Genomic DNA, 25,234 nt, shown 5'->3' with positions numbered 1-25,234 from the left:
ATACGAGTAAAAGCTGCCAGTAAAGGCCGTTCGAGAAGTATAAAAAGCGTTCACAGTTTCTTTGTTCCGGACTATTCCCGATTGGGTTTAGTCAGCCCCTCGCTTAAATTTCGTGTGTGGCTCTCAACTGCGGGAACTTCAACTTCTTGTCGCCGACGACCTGACTTTTCAGCTTTAGGATCGCCATTTCCTTTTACCGAAACCGTAATCCGCAACCATGGCGTCGCGATTCTTCTACGGCAGCGGCAGCGACAGCGACAGCTCGTCTGACGAGGAGGAGGTCTACCGTTCCGGCTCCGACAGCGATGAGGAATCTTCCGAGGAGTCTGACTCCGGTTCCAGCACCGACAGCGATGAGGAGGGCGAGGACCACCGCACCGGTGCCTCTAAGTTCTTGCACGATGATTCCGACAGCGAGGAGAGTGAGGAGGAGGAGAAGGTCACAATCGTCAAGTCGGCTAAGGACAAGCGTCTCGAGGGCATCGAAAGCACCATTCGCCTGATCGACAATGCCCAGAAGATCAACGACTGGGCCGTTATCGCCACTGGTGAGTCTACACAATATTCGGATGGACTTGGACACTCGGAGAGATTGAAGAGTGATGAGATGGAATCACTGACAGGATTTTTACACAGAGTTCGACAACTTGAACCGCCAGATGTTGAAGGTTACCGGTCCTACCCCTAAGGTCTACATCCAGGCTGTCGCCGACCTCGAAGACTTCACCAACGAGACCGCCGTCAAGCAGAAAGCCTCGAACAAGAAGATGAACGCTAGCAACAGCAAGGGCTTCAACTCTGTCAAGCAGAAGATCAAGAAGAACAACAAGGAATACGCCACTTTGATCGAGAAGTACCGCGCCGATAAGGATGCCTTCATGACGGAGGAGGTTGAGGTTGCTCCCGCCCCTGCTCCCGCCCCCAAGCCCACCAAGGTCGAGAAGATCGCCAACTTTGCGGCCGCCGCCGCTCTTGGTGCTGAGGATGATGGATTCGCTACCGTTGGACGTGGTGGCAAGACCCTCCAATACACCCCGGAGAGCATCCTCAAGCACCTCCGTGTCATTGTTGAGTCTCGTGGAAAGAAGAACACCGACCGTGCCGATCAGATCCGCACTATGCAAAAGCTCCTCGAGGTCGCCACTACTCCTTACCAACGCATCCGCACCTACATGACCCTGATCTCTACCCGTTTCGATCTGACTGCCACATCCGCTGCCACTTACATGTCAAGTGAGCAATGGCAGGCCGCTAACGAGGAATACTCCGCTCTCCTTTCAGTCTTGGAGGAGAACCGTCAATTCATTGTCAGCGAGACCGCTGATGAGTGGGAGGACGATGAGAAACAACCCACCGTTGCCGAGGGCGAGATCTTCTTCATTCCCGGTTCCGTTGTCTCGCTCGTGGAGCACCTCGACGACAGCCTCACCAAGGGCCTTCGCGAGATCGATCCCCACACCTCAGAGTACATTGAGCGCCTCACAGACGAGCAGGCTCTCTACTCCTCGCTTGTTCGGTCACAGCTTTACGTCGAGAGCCTCAGGGGTGCTGATAAGAACGGCCAGGACAGCATGAACAGACTGGTCCTCAGACGCTTAGAGCACATTTACTTCAAGCCTTCTAATGTTATCGCCATTGTCGAGCAGGCAAAGGACAAGGCAGTCCCCACGACTATTAAGTCAGAAGTCACTGCCACCTACCAGTCCGGAGATATTCAGAGCCTTGTTGCTTCCATCTGCAATTACCTGTTCGCACACAGTGACGGCATTCCTCGCGCTCGCGCCATGCTCTGCCAGATCTACTTCCTCGCCTTGCACGACCACTACTACAAGTCTCGCGACTTGATGCTTATGTCCCACCTGACTGAGAACATTGGCACTTTCGATGTTAGCACTCAGATCCTCTTCAACCGCACCCTTGTTCAGATTGGTCTCTGTGCCTTCCGCAATGGCCTCATCTACGAGGCCCAGAACACCCTTGGTGAGATCTGCGGCACCGGCCGCCAAAAGGAGCTTCTCGCCCAGGGTATCATCATGCAGCGCTACTCCACTGTCTCGCCGGAGCAGGAGCGTCTGGAGCGCCAGCGCCAGCTGCCCTTCCACATGCACATCAACCTCGAGTTGCTCGAGTGTGTCTATCTCACCAGCAGTGCCTTGCTTGAGGTGCCTCTGATGGCCCAGACTTCTTCCGCCCCCGAGTTGCGCCGCCGCATGATCTCCAAGACTTTCCGCCGCATGTTGGACTACAACGAGCGCCAGATCTTCACCGGTCCCCCCGAGAACACCCGTGACGGTGTCATCGCCGGTGCCAAGGCTCTTGCCGCTGGTGACTGGAAGCTTTCCGCCGAAACCTTCGCCGCGATCAAGATTTGGGACCTTATGCCCCAGCCCGAGAAGATCAAGACCATGCTGTCCCGCCAGACCCAAGAGGAGGGTCTGCGCACCTACCTCTTCACCTACGCCCCTTACTACGACAGCCTCTCCATCTCTTCCCTGGCCACGATGTTCGAACTTGAGCCCAAGAAGATTGTCTCCATCATCTCCCGCATGATCTCGCACGAAGAGCTCGCCGCTGCTCTCGACCAGGTCAACGACGCCATCATCTTCCGCAAGGGCGTCGAGCTCTCCCGCCTCCAGTCCCAGATTGTCACCCTGGCCGACAAGTCCACCAGTCTCCTCGAGGCCAACGAGAAGACCCTCGAGCAGCGCACCCAGGGTATGGCCAACGCCTTCCAGCGCGAACACGGTCCTGGTGCCCGTGGCGGCCGCGGTGGCCGCGGTCGTGGCGGTGGTCGCGGCGGTGCCCGCATCCCCCAGGGCGATCGCCGACCTGGTGGTCAGCAGTTCGGTGGTGGTGCATTGGGCGCAGCGATCAAGGCTTAGATTGTGATGTAATGGCATGTTCTTCTCTTTTTCTTCATGGTTTCTTTTTTACTCCTGTCATCCCCTCATCTGTTAGTACGACCGTTCCTTGCTTTATAGGTCGGAAAAATTGCCCCTGTTCTTTCTGCGCTTTTTATTGGTGATTGATCGACATGATATTCACGTATGGAAATGATCGAGAAAGAAGCAAGGTGCATATGGTTAGAAATTGATGCCTTATGGAATAGTTCTTATTGTGTCTGTGTAGGCTCTTAGATAGTTGTGTAGTTATACGCTAGCTGCGACCCCGTTTACTAGCTCGCTACTTTCGTATGTCTCCAGGACTTGCAACCTTGCAAGAGCCCGCTGTTGATTTGTTACTCGTTTGGATTCTTTTTGTTCGTTGAACCTGTGACTTGCGATATCGTCCATCTCAACTTCGGCTCCGGGGAAATGTTCCGACTACAGACTACCTACACGGGACCTTCCTCCACTGGCTTCGATATGGCGCATGTTGCTTACTAGGTATCCCCATGCTACGGAGTAGTTGTAGCCTTGTAGGTAGGCATATAAATATTTACTGAATAATGATACCTTTGTTTCAATTGACGACGTTCAAACATTGCACCTATTCCCATACTTCAGTTAATTTCTGTAAAGCACCCAACTCTAAGAATCAAGATACCACCAAACAAAGCCTTGCAAATCCCCTCCCAACCTCACATGGAAAACAGCGTAGACCCAAGCTACGCTCAGACCCTAACAAATCACACAACCATCTAGTCAAGCAGCCTGGGAAGCCTTAGGAGGGTACTTCTTGCCCTCCTTCTCAACCTGAGGAGTGCAAGAGCACCACTCACCCTCGGGGATGGTGTCCATCACCGAAGGGATGTGCAGACCACAGCCGAACCAGGTGGACTTCTCTGTTGAAGTAGTTAGCAGGTGTTTAAGGTACATCGATGGATGGGGTAGTGCGGGTGGCGAGGACTTACTGCAGGAGGAGCAGGTAGCTTTCTTACACATGATGCTGGGATTTGTAGCGGATGGATGGGAGATCAGTGGTTTTTCAGCTCTGGAGTAAGATTGGAGTAAACTGGAGATAGGTCTGGGACCTGGTTTGACATTGCGTAGTTTTTATATTCCTCGGCTTTTAACTCCGATATTAGTCATAGCCGTGCGGTTTGAGGTCGCCGATGTTAGAAGCCCGAAGTCCCCGATGTGCTTTGTTTAGGGGTTTAATTTGTGAGAGAAGAGGAAATTGTAGAATTGCGGAAATGGAGTGTTCTAGACTTTATAGATGGTGGTGTTAGCCTCAGTTAGGGCTCTTGGAAGACACCTAGTACTACCGAGTCCGTAGTCTCGAAAAAGAGCGATGGCCCATGAGCCTTAAGTGGGGGGTATCGCGGGGAATCAACCGAGATCGTCTTCAACCATCTTCAACGGTATTCTATATCCAACATGACTGTCATTGCTGTAGCCGGCGGAACTGGTGGAGTGGGGAAGACCATCGTGGAAAAATTGCTGGAATCCGAATTCGACGTGGTCGTGTTATCTCGCAGTGTACGCAACCTATGGAACTCACTCTTCTAGACCAGACATTTACCTTCTTCCCAGGTGAAACAAGACTCTGCTTCACAGAAACCTCAGAATGTGCAAATCAACTACGACGATATTCCCTCAATGACACACAAGCTCGAGCAACACAACGTCCACACTATCATCTCCGCCATTGGTCTTCTTTCTGACGAGACAAGCCAGTCCCAGTTAAATCTGATTGAAGCAGCAGAGAAATCAGCATCGACGAAAAGATTCATTCCTAGTGAATATTCATTTGTTCAAACCGAGGAGTATGTCAGCCAGATCCAGTTTAGTACTTATTCCGTGCTGATGAGTGATATTCAACTTACCAGTCTACTCCCAATCGACCCCAGCATCCAGTACTGGCTCGATGCGGCGAATCGTCTCAAGGCTAGTACCTTGCAATATACCAGGGTAATTCCTGGGTTTTTCATGGACTATTGGGGAATGCCAAATGTTCAAACTCATCTCCAGCCCTTTACATTTGGCATCGATATAGCCAGCGGTACCGCTGCAATCCCAGGCGATGGCAACAACGTGATCTGTATGACATACACGAACGACATGGCTACTTACCTGGTCAAAGCACTTGGTCTTGACCAGTGGCCTGAGTTTACTGTCATCGTTGGAGATGAAGTCACCTATAACCAGATCCTCGACATGGCGGAGGAATTCACCGGTATGCATAATGGCCCTCACTTGTTACAGACTTGCTAATTGATCACTGGGGACAGGCAAGAAATTCAAAGTCACTTATGATAGCCTGGAGAAGGTTATGTCGGGCGACGTCACTGTTCCGCCTCAGCCAGGGAGCGTGGATGCCTCGTCGGATGAACTCAAGGAGACGACTGCTTTGGTGAGCAGGCTTACTGTTAGTAATGTCTTTAGCTTGCCGGATGATCGTCTCAATGCTCGGTTCCCGGAGGTGAAGCCAATCACGATGAGGGAGTTCTTATACAAGGCCTGGAAAGGAAGCAGTGCATAATTCAAATCGTCTTACTTCAGTGCCGCAAAATTCAGTACTACTGCATGGATTGGATTGTTGAAACTTTTGCAATACACAACAAATTGGTAATATCAAACACGCGGTCCCTGGAATAAGATGCCTGCAACACAGCCATCCTTATGACACTAGCAAACCGGTCCAGGACGCTCAACTCCAACACAGACCTGTGTGCCGGGAATCAGATTCGAGCACCGTGCGTTGATATCGGTATTCCAGCACAGGAGCTGGCCCATAGTGACCTTGTTCTGGTTCGTTGCGATAATTGACCAGCAGGTATCTCCATTATTGACAGTATAGGTCTGGTTGCCTGCTTTTGTGTCAGCCACCACTCCAATCACGTTCGTCCTAGCCCAACTCACAATACTGGGTCAACCTCCACGCCTGAGCAGTATCAGCAGTGTCAACGGCCGCAGATGTGCCAAGGGAAGCAATGCCCAGAATGCAAAGGAGAGAACGGATGTTGATGGCGACCATTTTGTCTCTGTTGCTGCCGACTTTGGCGTTTCTGTTTGGTGGTAAGAGGTAATTGAGGCTGGAGAGTAATGTGTATTACGCTGTGGAAAAGAAGAATGGTTTGGGAGAGTTGTGTCCTCTTTTATGTATTCAACCGTCTTCGCCTAAGGCCAAAGTAAGCATGATCATTGTTTCGTTAGCGACATAGTTTACCTCATTGCGCAGGTGCTTGCAATTGGGGAAACACCATCCTTGCCGCTCAACCCAGCTGAAGAAATCGTTACAGGTTGCACCCAACGTCCTGTTATTGTAACCACATATGCTGCTTGGCAATGAGACGTCTGAAATGATGTGGACGGCCAATATAGCGGCAAATCCCAAGCCAACCAATTGATTCGACGGGTCAAACCTCGCCGTACCTTCATTTATCCTCATTACTCGATCTATGGCTCGGCTCGGTCGGCCGAAGTTCACCTTCTGTTCTACAGTTACATTGCTTTCATGCAGAGGATAGTGTGACAGCTTGAACTTCGACCATTCACCTGGTAGGGAGCCAAGGTGGTGTAAACTCATGGCTAAGACAGAGCTGGATCGTGCGACGATAGTACAATGTGTAAGGCGGTTGGTTGAGATACAGTCACTCTGTCAAGGCTGTTAAAGGCTGGCGGTGGTTCGTGTGTTTCTGTTTTGGTCCTATAGATCGCGCCTGTTATACAGAGTAACCCAGCGATGTGGTACGGTCTATCGAATATTCGACTCACCCCACAACACGAGAATATTGTGCGACGCCAAACAAGGCCAAGCAGTATACTCTGCACTAGAAACGTTCTCACAACGACAATGATCTCGAACAGCCAAACCAATCTCTGCCAGACAATTTCCATGAACTGAGGGTCTAAGCGACGTCAACTGGCGAGTGCCGAGCATCTGGGTCCAGAATCCAGATCATATACTACCTTCAGTGAATCCGATCCAATGCTCTGGTCTCCAGGAGAGGGCCCAGATCTCGCCCGATCTCGAGGCTGAGGTCGATCGAGGCGTCGGAACGAAATATCATAAACTTCTGGAATCCGGGGTTGCGCAGTGCGTTTTTGGTCGGTATTGGCTCGCCGGCCATCGTTTCTCAATGGTTGCACGATGGAATGATGTTGTTCCACTGGCTAGGGCAATCCCTCTGTCATTTTTGTTTGATGATCTGTCCTCCGTCGTGGGCAGACATTGATGAAGGGACAATAAGATACGGCACAATGCCGGCCAGGACAACGGCGCCCAATCAGGGTTAGAACTGACATCCTCGAGCTCTTGAACAAAGATCGCAGAGTCCTCACAATGCCTTCCGTAGAATCTTGACGACCATTCCTCACTGTGAGTCACCTTCCAGGTGATTCTTGCCTTCGCTTTTCAGCTCCCTGGCAATGTACTCCAGCTCATGATACCGGTGCAAATCCTCTAGCTGACGACCCTGGAAGAGTTTACATTCGAACATATGTTAACTATGGAAACGTATACTAATGTGACACCAGGGCTGGCCCTGAAAAATGATCATGCCACGTGATATTTTGATCATAATGGCAGTTCGGAACAGGAGCATCCTTCCAGACGGGACTCGCGTCCTTGTCATCTAATCGGGCAACAGGCCTCAGGATATTCATCTGCCCCCATGAACTGCTTTCATAGCTCATCATGAACGGTGAGTCTTGGGCAAGATATTCTGGGAAGACCCGCTTCCACCCATCAATGACCTGGATCATGATCTCCGAGACGAATTGGTCCGGAGACGAACGCGCAAATTCGAATCTATCGAGAGTTTTCTGTACCACTTTAGTAGGATATAAGCCGACCTCAGAGTCGACGAGGATGGCATCACCTGCCACGAGCGAGCTTACAACGTGATATGAGCCTCCTTCCTGAGCTCTGTCCCGAATGGCCAGCATTGTCGCCAAAGCAGCAACGACGCCAGTAGTCATGTCAGAGATCGGCAGTGGAGGAAGGACACTTGTTCCTTCATCGAATCCCATCGACCGTCCCATCACATACGAGACACCCGATGCAGCATCTCCGATCTGCTGCCAGCCGGGTCTTTCGGCGAATGGTCCAGATGGACCATAGCAGTTTTCATCCACGTAAATGATTCCCCTGTTCCTTTTGGCTGCCACATCTAGCATTTTTTGCAGACCGAGTCCCTTTCGGTCTAGGGACCCATAACGGAAGCCCTGGATGAAAACATCTGCCTCGCCCACAAGCTCCTCGAGCCGGGCCATGTCATCCTCCTTGCCAATATCAAGATCGATCGTGCGTTTTCCGGCATTGAGGGTCAATTGGAGCACCTGCCAGGCATGATCAGTCTAGGATCTTTGTCTGAACAGAAGTCTATTACTCACATTCAAATCTGGCAGTCTGCTGCAGTTCACTCGAATGACATCTGCACCGAACGATGCAAGAGTCACGCCAACAGTGGGACCAGCGATGATCCGCACCATTTCCACAACCTTGATCCCAGCCAAAGGCCGACGATCAGGAAGCTGGGACAAGCAAACCGGAGGCGTTGGTTGGGCATACGACTCGCGTGTATAATTGATGAGGGGGTACTCAGCAAGTCGCTTCCCCATTTCCGTCTTCCTCCAGCCCTCAGGAGAGTAGCAGATACTGCCACATAAGCCATGCCTTATATTATGCATCTCCAGTTCATCAGGACTCCATTTCTGCACATGTTGCCGAATATATTCGTATCCTTCTGTGAACGATTTCAATGGTACGTTCATGTCAATTCCCATCGAGCAGAGAGTCTTGCTCGCATCCAATGACCCATGGAGTTGATACCACACCCCGGCGTCCTTTGTCGGATACAGTGCAGTGGCTCGGCCAGCCAAAGGGCCGACACCGAACCCTTTCTCAAAGTCTCTGTCGAAGATGTTGGAAAGCTCTCGGTTTCGTGCAAGAGACGAGATATCCTTCCCATCCACGTATGCGGTAAATGTCGAAGCAAGCCAGATTCCTGCATGGTCTGTGTTCACAATCACGCTGGCATCTTTGGCTGGCTTACCATCACGCAGCTCCAGGAGTTCGTTTGCAACTACACCGCACATGGCGTGCAGTGCTGCGGCCACGACGGGGGATTTCATCGGACCGGGAACTATGGGATCTGGCCCGCCTTCGAACTTGACAGTACCCCACAGTGCAGCATCCTTTGTAAAACCGGGTGTTCGCGTTGCAAGGAGTTCGAAGATTCGACGAGCATCTTCCGGTACAGGGAGGACAGATTTGTCGATGAAAGTCCCCGGTCCGTAGATCTCATCTCCGGGGATGGTTTCGTGCATTTTGAAATTTTGGTCGAGGCCACACAATAGAGAATAACGATACGGACAATGGCTATTGTTCAGGGATTCTTCGGCGATCTGAACATGAACCTGGGTCCCTCTTATTTAATACTACCTAGAGGTATAGTTACATCCCGGCCAAAAAAAGAACCCAAATGTTTGATTCTGACAGATTGCTAGCGGCGCTATGAAATCTGACCAACAGCCAACAACCAACACACCAAAACTACTGGCTCTCAAACCGCGACCTGTCCCAATCAGGAATGGCTATTGTGATTTCATGGCATGCGACGCTTGAGACCGGCAAAAAAGCAAAGTGCTCCGGGACGTCTGTGGTTAGAAGCAGCTGCCATCGAAACAGAGGCTGAAATTATCGCCCATGCCGTCTCATTACTGGCTGAATCGGTGGAGATTAGTGGGACTCTTCAGGTCACTGACAGGGATCATTTTAGCAACGGGGTTCCAACTCCAATTTGAAGAAGATCGTCGCTTCGCTTATGGCCCGGGTCGTATTTTTGTGCCTCGGATGGTCTCTCACTCGGGTGTTGGCAGCCGGCCCGAAGGTTGGGAGGGGTTACGCAGCACGCTTAACACCTGGACAAGATAAATACTAGAAGGGGATTCCACCGTATATATTACATCGTACATTCTCGCATTTGCAGGGATTCTAGTGGAGAGTTGTTGCATTAACTATCGTCTACCATCACCATGTCACCCATTCCGAGTGAAAATAGCCGACGGCCAGTCAGAGTGGCCAATTGCTCTGGCTATCATGGTATGCAGATTGCTTTCCTTAGGTCGACGCTACGAAGCACTGACTCCACAATGAAGGGGATCCGGCATACGAGATGCATCGCCAAGCGACACTTGGGGATGTCGACTTCATCACCGGGGATTACCTGGCGGGTACAGTCCTTGGCATAATCCCTCAGGGCCGCTAAGAATACTAACGCCGCTAAGAGGTCAACATGGCAAACAATGCGCAAGCTTACCAACGCGGCGAACATCCCGGCTATGAAGAGACGGCCTGGGATGGTCTCCAGCAGACCATCGACGTAATCGCTGACAAGGGTATTAAAGTCGTGCTAAACGGAGGAGCTCTCAATCCCAAAGGGTTGGCTCTGAAAGTGCATGAGTTGGTGAGTAGATAGATACCACCTCGTCGGAGGGATCTTATACTGAATCTTCCGACCAGATCCAGCAAAAGAACCTTAATCTACGAGTTGCCTACCTATCAGGCGACGACCTGTATGCCAAGTTTGGCCCCAACATGCCGCAATCCGCGGCTGAACTCCAGCATCTAGATGCAGAGAACGAGTCCGTGAGACCAGGCCCTCTCACTTATGCATTTACCCGTTCCGACAAACCTATTCCTATGGTGTCAGCTCACGCATACCTCGGCGCCAGGGGTATTGTCGACGGGCTGCGCCGTGGCGCCGATATCATCATCTGCGGCCGGGTGGCAGACGCCAGTCCCGTTATTGCGGCTGCATGGTACTGGCATTCGTGGTCGGAGACAGACTATGATCGTCTGGGCGGTGCGCTGGTGGCCGGTCACCTTATTGAGTGCTCGGCATATGTCACTGGTGGTAACTTCTCTGGGTTTGATCGGCATCCGATTGATACGTTTATTGAGCCTGGGTTCCCCATTGCTGAAATTGATGACGATGGGTCGTGTGTTATTACGAAGCATTCTACCACCGGCGGCTTGATTGATGTTGATACAGTTCGGTGTCAGTTCTTGTACGAGCTGCAGGGAAATGTCTATCTCAACAGTGATGTTAGTGCTATCTTGGATGATATTGTTGTTGAGCAGTCTGGGAAGGATAGGTAAGTCCGTCTGTCATCACTACACTGTCTTATTTACTCATGAGAGCGTGCACTTCCAGTGTTCGCGTGCATGGCATTCGAGGCTACGCGCCTCCTCCGACGACTAAGCTTGCCGTGTTCTACCCCGGTGGCTACGAGGCTCAGCTGCTGTTGAATGCTACTGGATATGGAACGAGTGAGAAGTGGGATTTGATAGAGAAGCAAATCCGCCATTTCATGCCACAGGAATCACTTGATCGCATCGACACACTCGAGTTCCAGAGAATTGGGGTTCCTGCCGCCGACCCTAAATCACAGCGTCATAGCACTACATACCTACGAATCTTCATTGCAGCAATGGAAGCCGACGATGTCCTCGCCGTCGCCAAAGCTATGAAGGACATCTCCCTCAAGCATTTCTCAGGCTTCCACTCCTCCCTCGACATGCGCACCGCCATTCCCCGCCCATTCTTAGCTTACTATCCGGCGATAATCCAACAAGCAGAGCTGAACGAGGAAATCAGTTTCATCGACGCCCCAGACACTATAACCTCATTCCCAACAGGACACCCGCCAGCATACAAACCCCTCCAACCGCGCGACAGCTACAACCACACCCCCTCCAGCGAGGAAGTTGCCCTCCTCAAGTCTCAACCCCGGTCTATTCGACTTGGTGACATTGCTCTAGCACGATCTGGTGACAAAGGATCTAATCTAAATGTCGGCATCTTTGTTCCAGACGCTAAACACTGGCCTTGGCTGCGGTCTTATATGAGTGTCGAGCGTATGCGGGAGATGCTTGCTGATGATGATGATTGGGATGAGTCGTTTTTGGTCGAGAGGGTCGAGTTCCCTCGTATCCATGCTGTGCATTTTGTTATTTATGGGATTCTTGGGAGGGGGGGTCAGTAGTTCGAGTCGGTTGGATGGGTTTGGGAAGGGGTTTGCGGATTATGTGCGTGACAAGCTTGTTGAGATTCCGGTGGGGATTTTGGAATAATCTCTTTCTACGAAGTAATGACATTATGGCTTTTCCCTTGCCTCGCCTCATTCGGTTTCGTCCTTGCAGCCTGCACCCACGGCTGAATCAGAGTTCCCCCCTGTTGTCGCCGGAGTTCCCCTGGTGGAGTTCCGTCGGAGTTACTAGTCTTGTCATTGTTATTGTTTGTTTACTCACATTGTTCAGTTGTCTAGGCGCGGGAAAGGAAAGCTATATAGGCTGCATCCCCTGTGTACATAGTTTCCCTACACGCGACAATTTACTGTCAACCCTGACTCCTTGGTTGGATGTTCAGTCAACATCCTGATTTATCTCTGTTGTCGTCCTTGTTTTAGTCCTGGTACCTTCCTCGGCATATCTTGTCCTTTCAAACGATCCGGCCGCAAGTCCAATCTGTCCTCATTGTCCTAGCTCTCATCGGCTCCGGGTCGTGACATTAGATTTCTCACACCCAGACTCGCTGCTCAGGATGCTCGCCTTCAGTACAACAGCGTTTGTCAGGATTGAAATGTCGTAGACGTTTATCGAGCTTCTCTCTTCAAACTTGCCATGTTCTGCTACGGAAGCTCAATCGATGTCTGCGGCACTTCAATCCTTACATACGCTGTCGTTTGGCCGCTAGGGAGATCGACACGTGCATCCTGTAACTAGCATTACCGTGACACCTTACAATTGATACCTTTTGCCATATAATTGAACACCAGATCAGACGCGGCATTGTTACTGTGGGATGATGATAATGCTCTTATTAACCCGGTTCAGCTCGCTTTACATACATGCTGTCGGTGTGGGATCGGGGCAATTCGTAGGAAGATGGCCTTGCCAGTTGGCCGGGCACTTGCCAGTTGACAGGAAGCTCGCTAAACGCCTCTGGAGCTCGACCCCACCTCACAAGTGGATACTGACAACTGGACAGAAGGCTTTTATTGATATTTTATTTAGGAAGGCACTGTACACATGTCCTGTTCCCTTTTTGTATATACTACACAGTAGTCAAACACTCACCTCATGGAAAGTGCTACCTGGGTGCGAGCAGGCCAAGTGGGTGGGCTGGGTAGATCGGGCAATCTCCAATAAAAAATCAACCAGACCTCCATCCTGTTTGTTCTTCTCCCACTTCTAGCTCGGACAAAGTTCTATGCACAAGGTCACCATGGGCGATGCAAGCATTTCCCAGGCCATTGTGCCAGAGGAGTCTTCGAGGATGATCCTTTCCCGCGATGAGACACCGCGTCGCCTAGTTCAACCTAGACTCACGCCAACCGATCAAGAGGCAGAGGCAATTATTGACCGAGCGTACGCGTCTGGGAAGCCCTTTTTTACCAAACGAGCAATTCAGGATCTTTGGGACCAAATCAAGCGCGAACCAGTCCGAGGATCAGAGATATTCATCAAAGATATCACCGGTGCACTAGTTGCATGCGAGGTGCAGACCGGCCACATCGATGATTGGGAAGATTGGGTAGAGTTACAAAAGCGAGATCACAGAGAGAAAGTCCTTTGCTATTCACAGGATCCTGCTTACACCGAGGTGGACAAGCAGCTTTTGGCCGAGTCCGGCATCGAGGTGACCCTATCCCCAGTCTCCAAAAGACCCCTCAAGGCTTCTCCTCCCCAATCATCGCAAACCACCTAGCCACATAATCAATCTCCGGTTCCGGATCCCACGGAGTCCGCTGCTCCGGTTCAAGGAAACCGCCATCCGGAAGGAGTACTTTTTTCTGTCGAGCGATATCACTCAATCCAATAGAATACATACGCCACCCATCCCAGATAACCCAACCGAGTCGTCGCCACGGTTTCATGTTCGTCAGCGAGTAGCATGCAGCCCAGGTCCGCGTGAGACGTATACCACTGAGATAGAGGTGTACGACGTGCCAGTGATGCGAGGTACGGTGTCTCGGCGCGAGCATCAAGGCGGATGTTAACTCTGTGTCCTCGGGAGAATCTGGCGTAGCCCAGAGGCTGCTATCTTGTGACTGTGTGGGTGGCAGGTCAAATGATGGGAAGAAAGGTATTGATGTTTCTTTCGGAGCGGGCCAGATGGTTTGGGCCGGTTCTTCTGCTTCTGGGTCATTAGGCAGCCAGTTCAGGGTCAGACCCAGATCTGAGAGGACGGCGGATACTGTCCAGAGTCTTTCGGCTGCGCGATAGGCGATTTCGCTCCAGGTGTTGTATGCGTCTAGTTGTCGGATTGAGGATTCGTTCCAGTTCCATCGCTGGGTTGCTGCTTTGCGCAGGTGGGAGTAGTGATGCAGATGCCAGAGAGCCCAGTATGTGCGATACTCTTCTGTCCAGGTGAAGGGTTGGCTGGCATTTTGGATTTGGAGTGGAGGCCCACTTATTGAATCCGCGGGGATATTATCAAGAGTTTTGATGAGACCTTCTCGCATAATAGAGAGACATTTGCACGCAAGCCGCTGGATCTGCGCGCCTATCTTAAGTATATGCCGTGATTCTGTGTACCCTAAAGTTGGCGGATCCTCGCATGTCTGGAGATAGTGCTCAAGATCCGGGCATTGCAGTGAAGAGATACTGAGGTGCCCGATGTTATAGCATAGCTTTTGTATTTCTGGCATACAAGTAATCGGATTCGAGAGGATCAGCTCTTTTATGATGCGGGTAGGCTGGGCCTGGAAGACGGCATTGAGTCGTCGAGATGCCAACAGGCTGTTTTCAATGCCTGCAAAATCACCGATATTGGCGAGAATCTGTTGAATGACTTCAGGGGGCAGTTTCTCGAAAGAATCCATGTTGAACTGAAGAAACTTTGGGCCGGGAAAGGTAGATGAGAAGAGGGGGGCTTGGAGATATTTAAGGGTTGATCTTTAGCGTAATACCCGGCGTAGGTGCCGCACCCACTTCGAATGTCCACAGTTCTAGTAATTATAGGTGTCCAAACGAGTATCGTCGCAAAGGGAGTTATAACTAAAAAAGAGCTAAGAAGAAGATTGAAGATTCCTAAGGCCATCTTAAATGTGTTCGTGTCGTAGTGATTTCGAGGACAAATTCGTTTGGTTTGGATTAACCGGCCCCTACCTGTAACTAGACTGAATGCTTGTTCTAACTAGATCTAAATGAGCATCCTCACGTGTGGAGCATGAATTACGGACCTAGTGATGCGTTGTTCGTCCAGCTCGCTTTCCGTGAGTATAGATCAGACAACCCTCATGATAAGGTATGCGGTATATCATTCTGTATAGTATAAATACTAACTCGTTACAGGGTATGAGAGTACAATGCCGCTACTGCAAGTTCACAAGAGCAAAGAACACTTCTCGACAGGTCGAGCACCTCGAAGACTGTGTAGCTTACCGAACAGCTATGAGCGAGGAGGGTAAAGCTACAAAAATGGCGCAGAAAGACCAGCAGCGACTGCTGGCAATGGGTAAGACTTCAAGCTTTGAGCCAGCGAGACAAGGCTAACTTCTTACTAGCTAGGTTTTTCTTCTCGGGAGCACGTCCATTTGGCCTCTTCGCCGACGAGGAGTTACTCGCTGTTTTCCAGTCGCTAGACCCCACCTCCTGTCCTCAAGGTTATGATACTATCAGGACTACGCTCCTGGATGACTGCTATATAGCGGTTAAACAGGCAGTGGATGCCGAGATAAAGAAAATCGATTACCTAAATATTGCAGCGGATGAGAGCACCGGCATTCGGGAACGGCGTACTGCCAATCTTTCTGTGTTAGGCCAGAAGAACTCCTTATATCATTGCAGTAAGGATATTGGTGATGAACGTATGACCACCGCTGCAGTGGCAGACTGGATTCGAGATCAGGTAAGTCTCTATCTGTCCTTCAAAATCATTATATTCTAATACTATTAGGCTTGCTCCTTAGTCCATGGCAACTGGGAAAAGCTGAATGCCTTTATTACCGATGCCAGCGCGGCAATGATTTCGACACAGGCACAGCTCAAGATGCGAGACGATCTGAAGCATGTCTTTTTCATCCCTTCCGATTCGCATGTGTTCAGGCTTCTTATGGAAGATCTTCTACGTGAGCCCATAATCTCAAATGTCTTTAACAGGGCAGCAAGCATCGTGAAGTATTTCAAAGACGACCCTCTGAAACTTACTACACTCCGAACGTGGCAGCAAAACTTCTACAAGAAGGAGTACTCTCTCCTGGCGGCACTTAGTTCTCAATGGGGTACTGAATGTACTGAATACCAGATGTTGAAGTCTGTGCAGAGATCTGAGCTGGCCCTTCGCGCGTATTTTGCAAGACTCCCAGAGCCTGATGGAAGCACAAGAGAGCTACAAGCTGCGGTTAACTCCTATGACTTCTGGGGCCAATTACTTGACCTTGTAGTTCTACTTCGGCCTGTGGATGAAGCGATCCGGGAGTCAGAGTCAGGCGGTGCAAGCCTTCTTCAGGTGGTCAACCTGTGGATGTCCCTACGAGACGAACTTCAAACCCTTCTGGTAGGGATCTCATTCAGCATGGAGTTGGCCGGTTTTATTCCTGACGGTATGACCGCTCGTATCGACCGCCAACTGACCAACCTTCACTGGACCGCATACTACCTCCACCCGGCAAACCATAGCATTGAGATGCCGAGCACCAAAGCAGACCAGGTAACCGAGACAATTCGGAAATACTGCGTTGATCCGGACAATATTGACGCATCGACGGAAGCTGTTGATGAGTTCTTTGCTTTTAGAGCTCGTAAAGGTTCCTTTGACAATTTTCGCTGGAATTACATTGATAATTTTACATTGTTCTGGAGACTTCAGGTAAGTAAACTCTCTGACAATAATATACTCCTCTAGAATATTAACGATATTATATAAAGATGACGACCAAACCATCATGCCGACTACTAGCAAAGCTTGCTCTACGGCTCTTCCATACGAGTGCAAATACGGTATCGGAACGGGCGTCCTCTGCATCGAAACGGGTACATAGGAAAATCCGCAACACTGTGGATGCAGACCGCATTGATAAGCTGGTTTATATCCGTATGAATCGCAGAGCTTTGAGTGAGGTCGAGGAAGTCGAGGACGAGGATGAACGAGAGCTGCAGCAGCTCGGGTGGGAAGATGAGCAAATGGAGCAGTTTCTACACCAAAGCCGAGTCCTAGACATCGGCGACGAAAGCCTAGACATCGGCAGCGGAAGGAGTATTCTGGGCAAGCGATCACGGAGCGACAGCATGGATGATCTCTTTAGCTAGATTCAAATGTTTTAGCCTTAGGGCCCTAAGGCTAACCGGTTTGCTTTGAAATCTACTAAGTTTCAAAAACACCCCGTATTTTCGAAAACGGTAAATTATACCCGCATCACTACAAAAAGTGGTCTGACAACACGCAATACCACGTGACTGAACAGTAGCGTCATAGACTGGTCGGGGTAAATCCTGGAATTCCTTAAGTATCCCAGATCAAGTAGAATTCCATCGAGTACTTGTAAAAATCTCTTCAGAGAATATAACGACTTAACGAGGACCACATCTCAGAATGCAATCAGGGGGCAAATCATATCAACACTCATATCCCGAAGTAGGGCGCCATTCCATCACCCAACCCTGGAAGCGAAAAGGGCACTAACATTTCTCTCAGCCATTATCTGAGAACGAGAGACGCCAATTAAGCAAGTACGATAAGCGGCCGTGTGGAGGCTTACTACAGAAACCCAAGGTACGCAGTACTTAAAAGGTAGATGTGATTGACTTGTGAGTTGTGGCTGACTGTCAATTGGGAAAAAGGAACAGACGTATGTCCACGTTGATTCCGATCTTGCTGCTCGTCGGGGGAGCGATCTCACGGGCAGATCGCACCCTTCTTCTGCTGGCAGCGATGTTGGCAAGATAGCCAAGGAGGATACGCATAGGAGGGAATCAGATGCAAGTCCTAAACGAGGTCTTCACCATGGCCGGCCGAGTGAAGACCTCACGAACGAGGACAATCTCTTCTCTTTTGAAGATTGAAACCAGCTTCAATCAATGTATATCAGCGCTACAGCCAATTCAATATCCACAATTCATTCGTTCTGAGGGGAAAGCTTGTTGTGGAAGATGGGAGAGCCTGTCGAGGGACTTCTCTGTGTCCATGACGGCTGTACACAGTACTAGGTCTTTGTGCTGGGTGGATTAAAGATAAGGTTGTGCCTCTTTATTGGCAGGTCATGTTTTGCAGGGTCTGGATGTTATGCACGTAGTACTCCAAGGTGGAGAAAGGAGTGAGAGGGCCAATCATACTGTTGCTCACCGAATCAACCAGCTCATTTGCATGGAGTCTCGAACGGTAAGACTCATGGCTATACGGAGAGTACGGAGTAGGAACATAGGCTGCACTGTTTGTAAGATCATGGTTGGACCCTGCCATTTGGGGGAGCTCTGGAAGAGTACCACTATGCTAGTATAGAGGGCTATATAGCACTTGGCATTCGACAGTGCGGGTTATCCACAGATGAAAGCATGCAAAGTAGGTTGGCGTAGAAGACAGATAGTTCCTTCATGGCCATTCGGTGAAAGATTTCATGCAAAGAGATGCGCCGGAAATACCCAAAGCCTGAGAATGGACTCGGAAAAACCAACTACGAGTGTAGGAGACAGAACCAGGACCAGGGGCGAACAGAACCGAACAGAATGGTGACAGACACGAGCAATCAATGAGCTAGACGATCAGAATTGACACCAAGAATGAGAACCGAGAAAAAAGGGTGTATAATGCATATGGTGATAAAGTGTACAGAGAATGGGATATGAAGAGAAAAACAACCCCAGGAGCGGGCTGATATTCAGCAAAAATAAAGAAAGCTTTGACCCCTGATTGGCTCGGGATCGGTATCACATGCTCAAGTTTCTGTGTGACAAGGCCAAGACAAGCTTAAGCTGGAGGGGTAGCGCGCCTCCAGAACTTCCAGTTCTCCCTCTTCTCTTCAACCCCGACACCGACGAGACGCTCAATGCCCTCCGGACCCTCAGCATTTTCAAACTTCTGTTGATCGATTTCTTCGCCGCCCTGTTCGTCCGAGCCGTTGCGTAGCACAGCCGGGTACAGAACACCGACACCGTCACCGCCAAGGGTAACCTCGTACGTAGCGAACCCTTCCTCGTCGAACTTGTCTTCCAGCTCCTGCCTGACTTCCGGCTTCGCATTGGGGCGAAGCAGGGTGATTGCACACCCACCCCCACCTGCACCGGTCAGCTTAGTCCAGCCGATGTCGGCGTAATCGACCAGTTCCCGGATGCGTTCGAGGCGGGGGTGCGAAACACCCAGAGAAACCAGGAAGCCGTGGTTAATGCGGATCAGGGTTCCAAAGTGAGCGAGGGTGCTCTCTGTGACGCCCTCGAAGCTAGGGTCCGTGATCAAGCGTTGTGCAGAGCATGTCACTTGATCGATGCCGTTGAGAATAGACTCTGTCACGACGGGGTGAGCTTCTCTGAGAGCTGCGACTTTGTCGACTTCGGTCTTTGTAGAGCGCGATTGGCGGGTGTTGACGAGAAGGAGGGGGAGTTCGGGGAAAGTGGGCAGCGAGACAACTGTTGGAGGCTTTGAATAATCGTCGCGACGGAAAATCACGGCCTTGCCGCCTGCGGCCACCGTGTTATCCACGCCACTCGGGTTTCCATGGATGCAGAGCTCTCCAACAAACGCCCAGCGGTTGATGCGCTCGATTTGTGTTTCTGCTTCCTCCGGCGGCTGATCGGGGTGGGGCCCGGCGAGGGTACGAATTTGAAGAAGCAGAGCGGCACTGAGACAGACGCAGACACTGGCGCTGCTGCCTAGACCGGCTCCGGTGGGGATGGTTGATCGGAGGGTGTAGATGGCGCCTGGGCTTTGCGGGGAGCCCAGGGAGAGGAAAAGGTATAGGAAAGAGGATGCGGAGCGGATGTGGATGTTGCGCTGCTCCTCTGGGAGACCCTTGGAGACATCCTGAAGGTGTGGTTCGATTGCCTCGACGAGTTCAGGGTCGAGCTCGGTGACCAGGCTGTAGTAAAACTTCTTTTTTGAGGGTTCGTGGAACTTATCCCAAGGTAAGGTGTCGATGTTCCAAGTGTGACTGAGACCCAAGTCCCGGAAATTCAATGTTATCGTTCGTTGTGACTTGGAGAGGGTGGTGACAAGAAGGTAGGAGCGAAGAGAGATGGCTGCGGCCATGGCAGCCTTGCCGTGGACCACCGCATGCTCACCAAAGACGATGACCTTGCCCGGCGCAGACACCATAAAGGCAGGTGCCATTGGTGAAGAGGCCTTGCGAGCCATTATCGGGCGCTTTCGTGTCTCCATACCGTTCGCTTCGTGTGATTCTGTGGAGGCGGAGGAGGCGCTGTCGGAGCTGTCGTCGAGAACACTTCCGTTCGTGCTTTTGTGATGAATTGGGAGGACTTTGACAGTATTTTCAGGGTGGAAGTCGACCATACGACGTGAAACGGGAATTGGGGCTCCCATATTGCCGTTCAATGGAAGTGTAGCATTCTCGGTCATGACAGGCGGGAGGTAGAATTCAAAGGGGGTCAACAAAGGAGGCGCAGTGGTTGATTAGGAATTATAAGGGGACAAATGTCATAGAAAGTAGAAATGCGACAATCAGCACATAAGCAGAAGAAGAGAAGATAAATGAAAGAAGTACGGAGTAAGCGAAATCAGTCTGTCAACTGGAGTAAAGAAAGTTGGTGGGGAGTGAGGAGAGAGTGATTGAGGCTACTGGGTATACCAGGGAACGATGAGAATAGAGTCCAATCACAGCCACCACAATACCAATTGGTCAGATTTCTTAGGGAATATTTTAATATTATTTATGTTATTTAAAGAGTTTACTGCCTAAATTACTATGTAGTTACATCTACTACCATGTACAGGGGCATACCACCTACGTGCCTGCTTAGTATTTTAGTATCGTTGAATTTCCAACTTGCACTCCTCGTGATACTTACTCCATTTAGCCTGTAGCGAGTGCAGATTTTTTGTGGCGTGCAGTAGCGCCCGGATGATCTTCTCTATGTCTTTGTTGCAGTTTCCAGTGTGCTAAGTAGCGTACCCTAATGCAATAACCTGCAGTGTTTTATTGTATATGCATAAATAGCAGGCTCTTAATTATATACGCAGATGCCCTCGCAGACGCTCACCAATCACAATCTGAACTAAAAGAAAAGTCACAAATCTAGAGCATTCGCAGTCGTCAATTCATCACAGGTTCATCGTCACGGTCATGCTATTACTGTGCACCAGTAAACATGGGGGTAAGCCTTGCCACAGTACTTCCAGGTCACTCAAATAAGACGCACTGTCCTCGGCGCTAAGCGAAGTTCCCTCTACGGGAGACGGCAGAGTCGTGAAAATAACGGCGGTATCACCACTTTGCCGAACCATCAACTCGTTCAGAATCAAATGCTGTGCACGGCTGGGGAGATCATTGAAAGACAGCGGAACGGACGCGCCACCTGGGTACCCTGCTGCATGTGCATGTGGGCTGCTGTGGGCCCCAGGGGAGGTGGGAGACACGGCAGATGGGCGACGAGCGTAGATAGAATCAAGCTTGTTTGCAAAGCGCGGAGGTGAGTTTTGCGCGGCAAACATGATGGATGGCCCATTGCCCTCTTCGGCTTCGGTGTTCACTTTGGCCTCGGGAATAGGCGAGGAGCTGAACCGATTCCTGGAAGCAGTACGGCTGATCGGGGGCCGTAGACCGGGTGATTTGCTTTTCGGTGAGGCATCGTCGCCAGTTTCAATTATGGATGGATTGATGGTCTGGCCGGGGGTGCCTCTTCTCCTTGGCTTGCGGCCATCGGTGTAGTTGGGGAGTCTGCGCTAGGGCTGCAATCTTCAGACTTGGACCTATTAAGGAGTCTTGAAGAGCCGGGAACAGGTACAGCCTCGTTTCGAGCGCTGGCTATGTCCTCTCCGCCATCCTCTGGCTCGTCGGTATATGGGTCCAGATCACTGTCCTCACTCTCACTCGAGCTGTCGGAGCTGTCGGAGCTCTCGTAGTTGACAAATGCATCGAGCAAACGGTGCGTTTGCATGCCGAGATTCACTCCTCCCAGAGCCCGGAAACTAGAAACAGATCGTCTCCGACGAGTGGATTGGATTAGCTTTCGCAGTCCGGTCACTCGCTGGTGCGAAGGTTTTGCTCCGCTGTCTTGGCTCGAGGGTCCTTGCCAGCTATATGATTTATCAAGATGAAGCCTCTCACTTGTTCTATCCGATTCCTGTGGGTCTTGATCATGGCCACGGGCTTGTAAGACACCATGCCACCAGTGCTCATCTTGTAATATGGAATGAACCCTCTCCTGAGCGTCTGTCGTAACCGATGTGTCGCCATTTACAATGACTTGATACGCCTGAAGATCGCCGCAGGCAAGCCAGAAGACCAAAACTTCAGCTTCAATGCGTAGTTTTTCAAGGAGAGTCTCAACGCGCCCCCTTTCGTCGTCCACATCAGTCTCGTACTCCACAAACACTGCAACTCGAATCTTGTAGGTTTTCTTCCATGAGGGAACAGTGTTGAGAATACAGCCCAGCTGAAGAATCAGGGTGTATGTGTCAAAATTGGTGGTCAGCACATTCTGTTTGCTTTCACTGTCTGCCCCAAGCTCAGCGGACATTTGGATCGGCCACAAATCAATGTATTTCTTAGTATGATGGCCGTTCGGATCGGGCAGCTCCAGATTCTCGAATCCCTTAGCTACGGCAACGTTGATCCGAAGGTTGAACAAGAGATCTTCAAGGATTGTCACATAACTCTGCCCGCTCATAGGCGAGGTTGTCGGTTCAGTCTCGTTTGATTCATCGGACCGCGTACCCGAATGAATAGACGGGCGTCTAGATCTAGAGTCTCTGCGGCCGCTGCTCGTAGACAGTGTTTCCACAAGGGAGTGGCCCGATCGAAATTGGTCAATCACAACGATGTTAGGCCGCATGCCGCCAAGCCCAGAATTCAGGACGATATTGCGCATACCCCATTCTGCGGCAGGGGAAACGGCAATGTTGACAAAAGCTTTGATTTTGGAATATTCGACGAATTTTGTCCATGCCGTCTGTTGGCGACGTGCTTCGGGGACAGCTGCTGAAAAGTCATCTGTTACGAGAACATGAGCTAGGACAAATAGAGCTCCTTTCTTCAGAGAGTTGCAGAAAGAGACCATCTTGTACTGCTTGTCCAGATCGCTGACAAAGAGCAGGATCTGTGGACGCCAGAATTTCACGTGTTCCTGACGTAGGCGAAGCAAGTATTTTCGGACTTGATGATAGATCAGACTCTGACTGACATCGCCCCAAGGTTTGGGTGGCGAGGTATAATGAATCAGCAAGAAGAGAATCACCAGGATGCCTACACATCCCGTAGCATAAAGACCATCCACAAACAGCATGCTGGCTCCGCTAACCAGCGTTCCTGCCGCTGCAGTCTGCCAGTTGAAATAGTGGAAGGATGGACGGAAGTTGGGCGCAGAGCCAATCTTCAGGAGGAAACAAGCAAGGTTAGTCACGAGGAAAGTCATCAAATAGGTCATTGTAACGAAAGATGCAATACGGTTGATGTCGAAAAGCATTGTGAGCTGCGCAAAGACGAATGTCACGATGATGGCATATACTGGATCGTCGGCTTTCCGCGTGCCTTGGCCGAAGATCCCTATGCCGGGCAACAGACTATCTCTTGCAATTGCTTGAAGGAGCTTTGCGGATCCAATCACGCCCATCAGAGCGGAAAAGAAACTAGTCGCAAATTCTCCGAGTAGAATCACGCTGTCGGAGGCATTGACCTATTCTCAATCAGACCGCGTTTCTGATTCTTCTTCTCGGTTTGAGACTTACAATTTGTATGACATTCACGTTGTTATAGAACGACTCCCGGGTCACCGAGGCCGCCATCGCAATGATGACAAGCCCATAGGCGACAAAGGTCAAAGCCAAGCCCGAAAGCGTACCCTTGGGAATAGATTTGCTTGGGTTCTTCAAGTCTCCAGACATGCTTGCACCTCTAATACATAATTAGCGATTTGGGCCCGAATATTGTGCCGGCGACTTACGCGAAGATTCCTCCTGTAGCAGGGAATAGAATGCCGAAGAGGTCTTGGAAGTTTTCTTTCCCATTTATCTGACTCCCAGCCGCCCCCTTGGTCAAATGCGGTTTGAGGTTACCCATCAAAGTCTCCAAACGAAGCCCTGTGAACTCCACGCCTTGGCGAGGAGCTGAGAAAGGCTTCATAAAGATTGCAGAAAGTGGAATGCTGAAGGTGGCTACTAGCAGTATAACCAGGAGTCCATTACTTGCCCTAGCAAATATGGAGCTTCCTGCTAAGCAAATAGCCGTGCAAAATGCCAGAATGATCGTCCCCCAAAGGTACTGCCACCAGAATCCTTCCGCGAGAAAGTTGGCCCAATCACCGGACTGTGTGCCAAAATTCTGCGTGAAACAGTCTACTAGACCAGCCGCATTCATACCAGTGTTGAAGACGTACCCAAGGTAAAATACGATGCCGATGGAGCCACCGAACTCGGGGCCCAGGGATCTAGAGATCAAATAGTAGGCACCACCACCTCGGACTGTCCCGTTTGTTGCAATTGCAGACAAGGACATCGTTGTCACAAGATTGATTGTGTAGGATGCAAGAAGCAACCCTTTGACAGATTAGATACGTGGAAGCTGTATACAAGGATGTATGCTCACCTAGTATGCCCAATACACCAGCTTGTCCAAGAATGAACCCGAACCGCAGGAACATAAGAATACTCAATACATTCAGGGTCGTCGGAACAAAGACACCGGAGTATGTACCAAGTTTCTTCGGCTCATCCAGCGAGTGGGATCTATGTCCACCCTTGTCCTTCTTATCAGCGCGGGAATCGCGGAGAGGGCCCGCAGCCAGAGACACATTATGTGAAGCAGCATCTCCGCTAGGCCCCTGTTCTTGGCTGTAGCCCCCTTTTTTATGCCACCATCGAGAAAACCCCTGAAAATAATCTGCGCGCGATGAATGGCCTTCCTCTTCTGCTGGTTCCGACAAATAAACAGGTTCATATGGACGGGCCCAGCGAGTCGGGGTCAAGGGTAGCAGGCGAGTCCGTTCATCGGGAGTAGCGTTATGGGACTCCTCCGGGTTTAGACGAGTGACATCTTCTTGGGCAGTTCTAGCCGCGAAGGTTGGGCGTCGCCGAGACAAAGAGTCGGAGGATTCTCCGACTCGTTCGGGCGCCATATCAGTTGAAAAAAATTTATGATATGGACATCAGAGCACAGCCAATCAAAAACGCAAAGTG

General features: G+C 50.6%; 11 protein-coding genes across 11 annotated transcripts; 5 read left to right on the top strand and 6 right to left on the bottom strand.

Moving 5' to 3' along the window:
• Nucleotides 1-217: 217 nt before the first annotated feature.
• nip1 (translation initiation factor eIF3 core subunit c) lies at nucleotides 218-2,882 on the top strand (the record flags this gene model as incomplete). The annotated part of the gene is made up of 2 exons (XM_056662472.1): nucleotides 218-548; nucleotides 637-2,882. The coding sequence occupies 2 exons, from the start codon at nucleotides 218-220 to the stop codon at nucleotides 2,880-2,882; spliced, it is 2,577 nt and encodes an 858-aa protein (XP_056524585.1).
• A 762-nt stretch (nucleotides 2,883-3,644) lies between these two features.
• Nucleotides 3,645-3,884, bottom strand: N7515_001727 (uncharacterized protein; the record flags this gene model as incomplete). Its single annotated transcript, XM_056662471.1, has 2 exons — nucleotides 3,645-3,784; nucleotides 3,854-3,884. The coding sequence occupies 2 exons, from the start codon at nucleotides 3,882-3,884 to the stop codon at nucleotides 3,645-3,647; spliced, it is 171 nt and encodes a 56-aa protein (XP_056524584.1).
• A 435-nt stretch (nucleotides 3,885-4,319) lies between these two features.
• Nucleotides 4,320-5,424, top strand: N7515_001726 (uncharacterized protein; the record flags this gene model as incomplete). Its single annotated transcript, XM_056662470.1, has 3 exons — nucleotides 4,320-4,421; nucleotides 4,476-5,118; nucleotides 5,174-5,424. 3 exons carry the CDS (start codon nucleotides 4,320-4,322, stop codon nucleotides 5,422-5,424), a joined length of 996 nt encoding a protein of 331 aa, XP_056524583.1.
• Nucleotides 5,425-5,570: 146 nt separating this feature from the next.
• Nucleotides 5,571-5,919, bottom strand: N7515_001725 (LysM peptidoglycan-binding domain-containing protein; the record flags this gene model as incomplete). Its single annotated transcript, XM_056662469.1, has 2 exons — nucleotides 5,571-5,752; nucleotides 5,805-5,919. 2 exons carry the CDS (start codon nucleotides 5,917-5,919, stop codon nucleotides 5,571-5,573), a joined length of 297 nt encoding a protein of 98 aa, XP_056524582.1.
• A 1,487-nt stretch (nucleotides 5,920-7,406) lies between these two features.
• N7515_001724 (uncharacterized protein) lies at nucleotides 7,407-9,215 on the bottom strand (the record flags this gene model as incomplete). Its single annotated transcript, XM_056662468.1, has 2 exons — nucleotides 7,407-8,225; nucleotides 8,280-9,215. 2 exons carry the CDS (start codon nucleotides 9,213-9,215, stop codon nucleotides 7,407-7,409), a joined length of 1,755 nt encoding a protein of 584 aa, XP_056524581.1.
• Nucleotides 9,216-9,923: 708 nt separating this feature from the next.
• Nucleotides 9,924-11,936, top strand: N7515_001723 (acyclic terpene utilization AtuA family protein; the record flags this gene model as incomplete). The annotated part of the gene is made up of 5 exons (XM_056662467.1): nucleotides 9,924-9,990; nucleotides 10,047-10,121; nucleotides 10,176-10,354; nucleotides 10,411-11,045; nucleotides 11,105-11,936. The coding sequence occupies 5 exons, from the start codon at nucleotides 9,924-9,926 to the stop codon at nucleotides 11,934-11,936; spliced, it is 1,788 nt and encodes a 595-aa protein (XP_056524580.1).
• Nucleotides 11,937-13,177: 1,241 nt separating this feature from the next.
• On the top strand, nucleotides 13,178-13,660 carry N7515_001722 (uncharacterized protein; the record flags this gene model as incomplete). The annotated part of the gene is made up of 1 exon (XM_056662466.1): nucleotides 13,178-13,660. The coding sequence occupies one exon, from the start codon at nucleotides 13,178-13,180 to the stop codon at nucleotides 13,658-13,660; it is 483 nt and encodes a 160-aa protein (XP_056524579.1).
• On the bottom strand, nucleotides 13,623-14,777 carry N7515_001721 (uncharacterized protein; the record flags this gene model as incomplete). Its single annotated transcript, XM_056662465.1, has 1 exon — nucleotides 13,623-14,777. The coding sequence occupies one exon, from the start codon at nucleotides 14,775-14,777 to the stop codon at nucleotides 13,623-13,625; it is 1,155 nt and encodes a 384-aa protein (XP_056524578.1).
• Nucleotides 14,778-15,375: 598 nt separating this feature from the next.
• N7515_001720 (uncharacterized protein) lies at nucleotides 15,376-17,205 on the top strand (the record flags this gene model as incomplete). Its single annotated transcript, XM_056662464.1, has 4 exons — nucleotides 15,376-15,412; nucleotides 15,462-15,805; nucleotides 15,854-16,703; nucleotides 16,856-17,205. 4 exons carry the CDS (start codon nucleotides 15,376-15,378, stop codon nucleotides 17,203-17,205), a joined length of 1,581 nt encoding a protein of 526 aa, XP_056524577.1.
• A 1,654-nt stretch (nucleotides 17,206-18,859) lies between these two features.
• erg12 (mevalonate kinase) lies at nucleotides 18,860-20,461 on the bottom strand (the record flags this gene model as incomplete). The annotated part of the gene is made up of 1 exon (XM_056662463.1): nucleotides 18,860-20,461. One exon carries the CDS (start codon nucleotides 20,459-20,461, stop codon nucleotides 18,860-18,862), a length of 1,602 nt encoding a protein of 533 aa, XP_056524576.1.
• Nucleotides 20,462-21,163: 702 nt separating this feature from the next.
• Nucleotides 21,164-25,173, bottom strand: N7515_001718 (putative cation chloride cotransporter; the record flags this gene model as incomplete). The annotated part of the gene is made up of 5 exons (XM_056662462.1): nucleotides 21,164-21,784; nucleotides 21,847-23,736; nucleotides 23,789-23,954; nucleotides 24,004-24,595; nucleotides 24,645-25,173. The coding sequence occupies 5 exons, from the start codon at nucleotides 25,171-25,173 to the stop codon at nucleotides 21,164-21,166; spliced, it is 3,798 nt and encodes a 1,265-aa protein (XP_056524575.1).
• Nucleotides 25,174-25,234: the final 61 nt, after the last annotated feature.

This window comes from Penicillium bovifimosum (assembly GCF_028826915.1).
Source record: "Penicillium bovifimosum strain IBT 22155 chromosome Unknown utg000002l_segment0_segment0, whole genome shotgun sequence".
Taxonomy (NCBI): domain Eukaryota; kingdom Fungi; phylum Ascomycota; class Eurotiomycetes; order Eurotiales; family Aspergillaceae; genus Penicillium; species Penicillium bovifimosum.
This window is presented reverse-complemented; position numbering and strand designations above follow the sequence as displayed.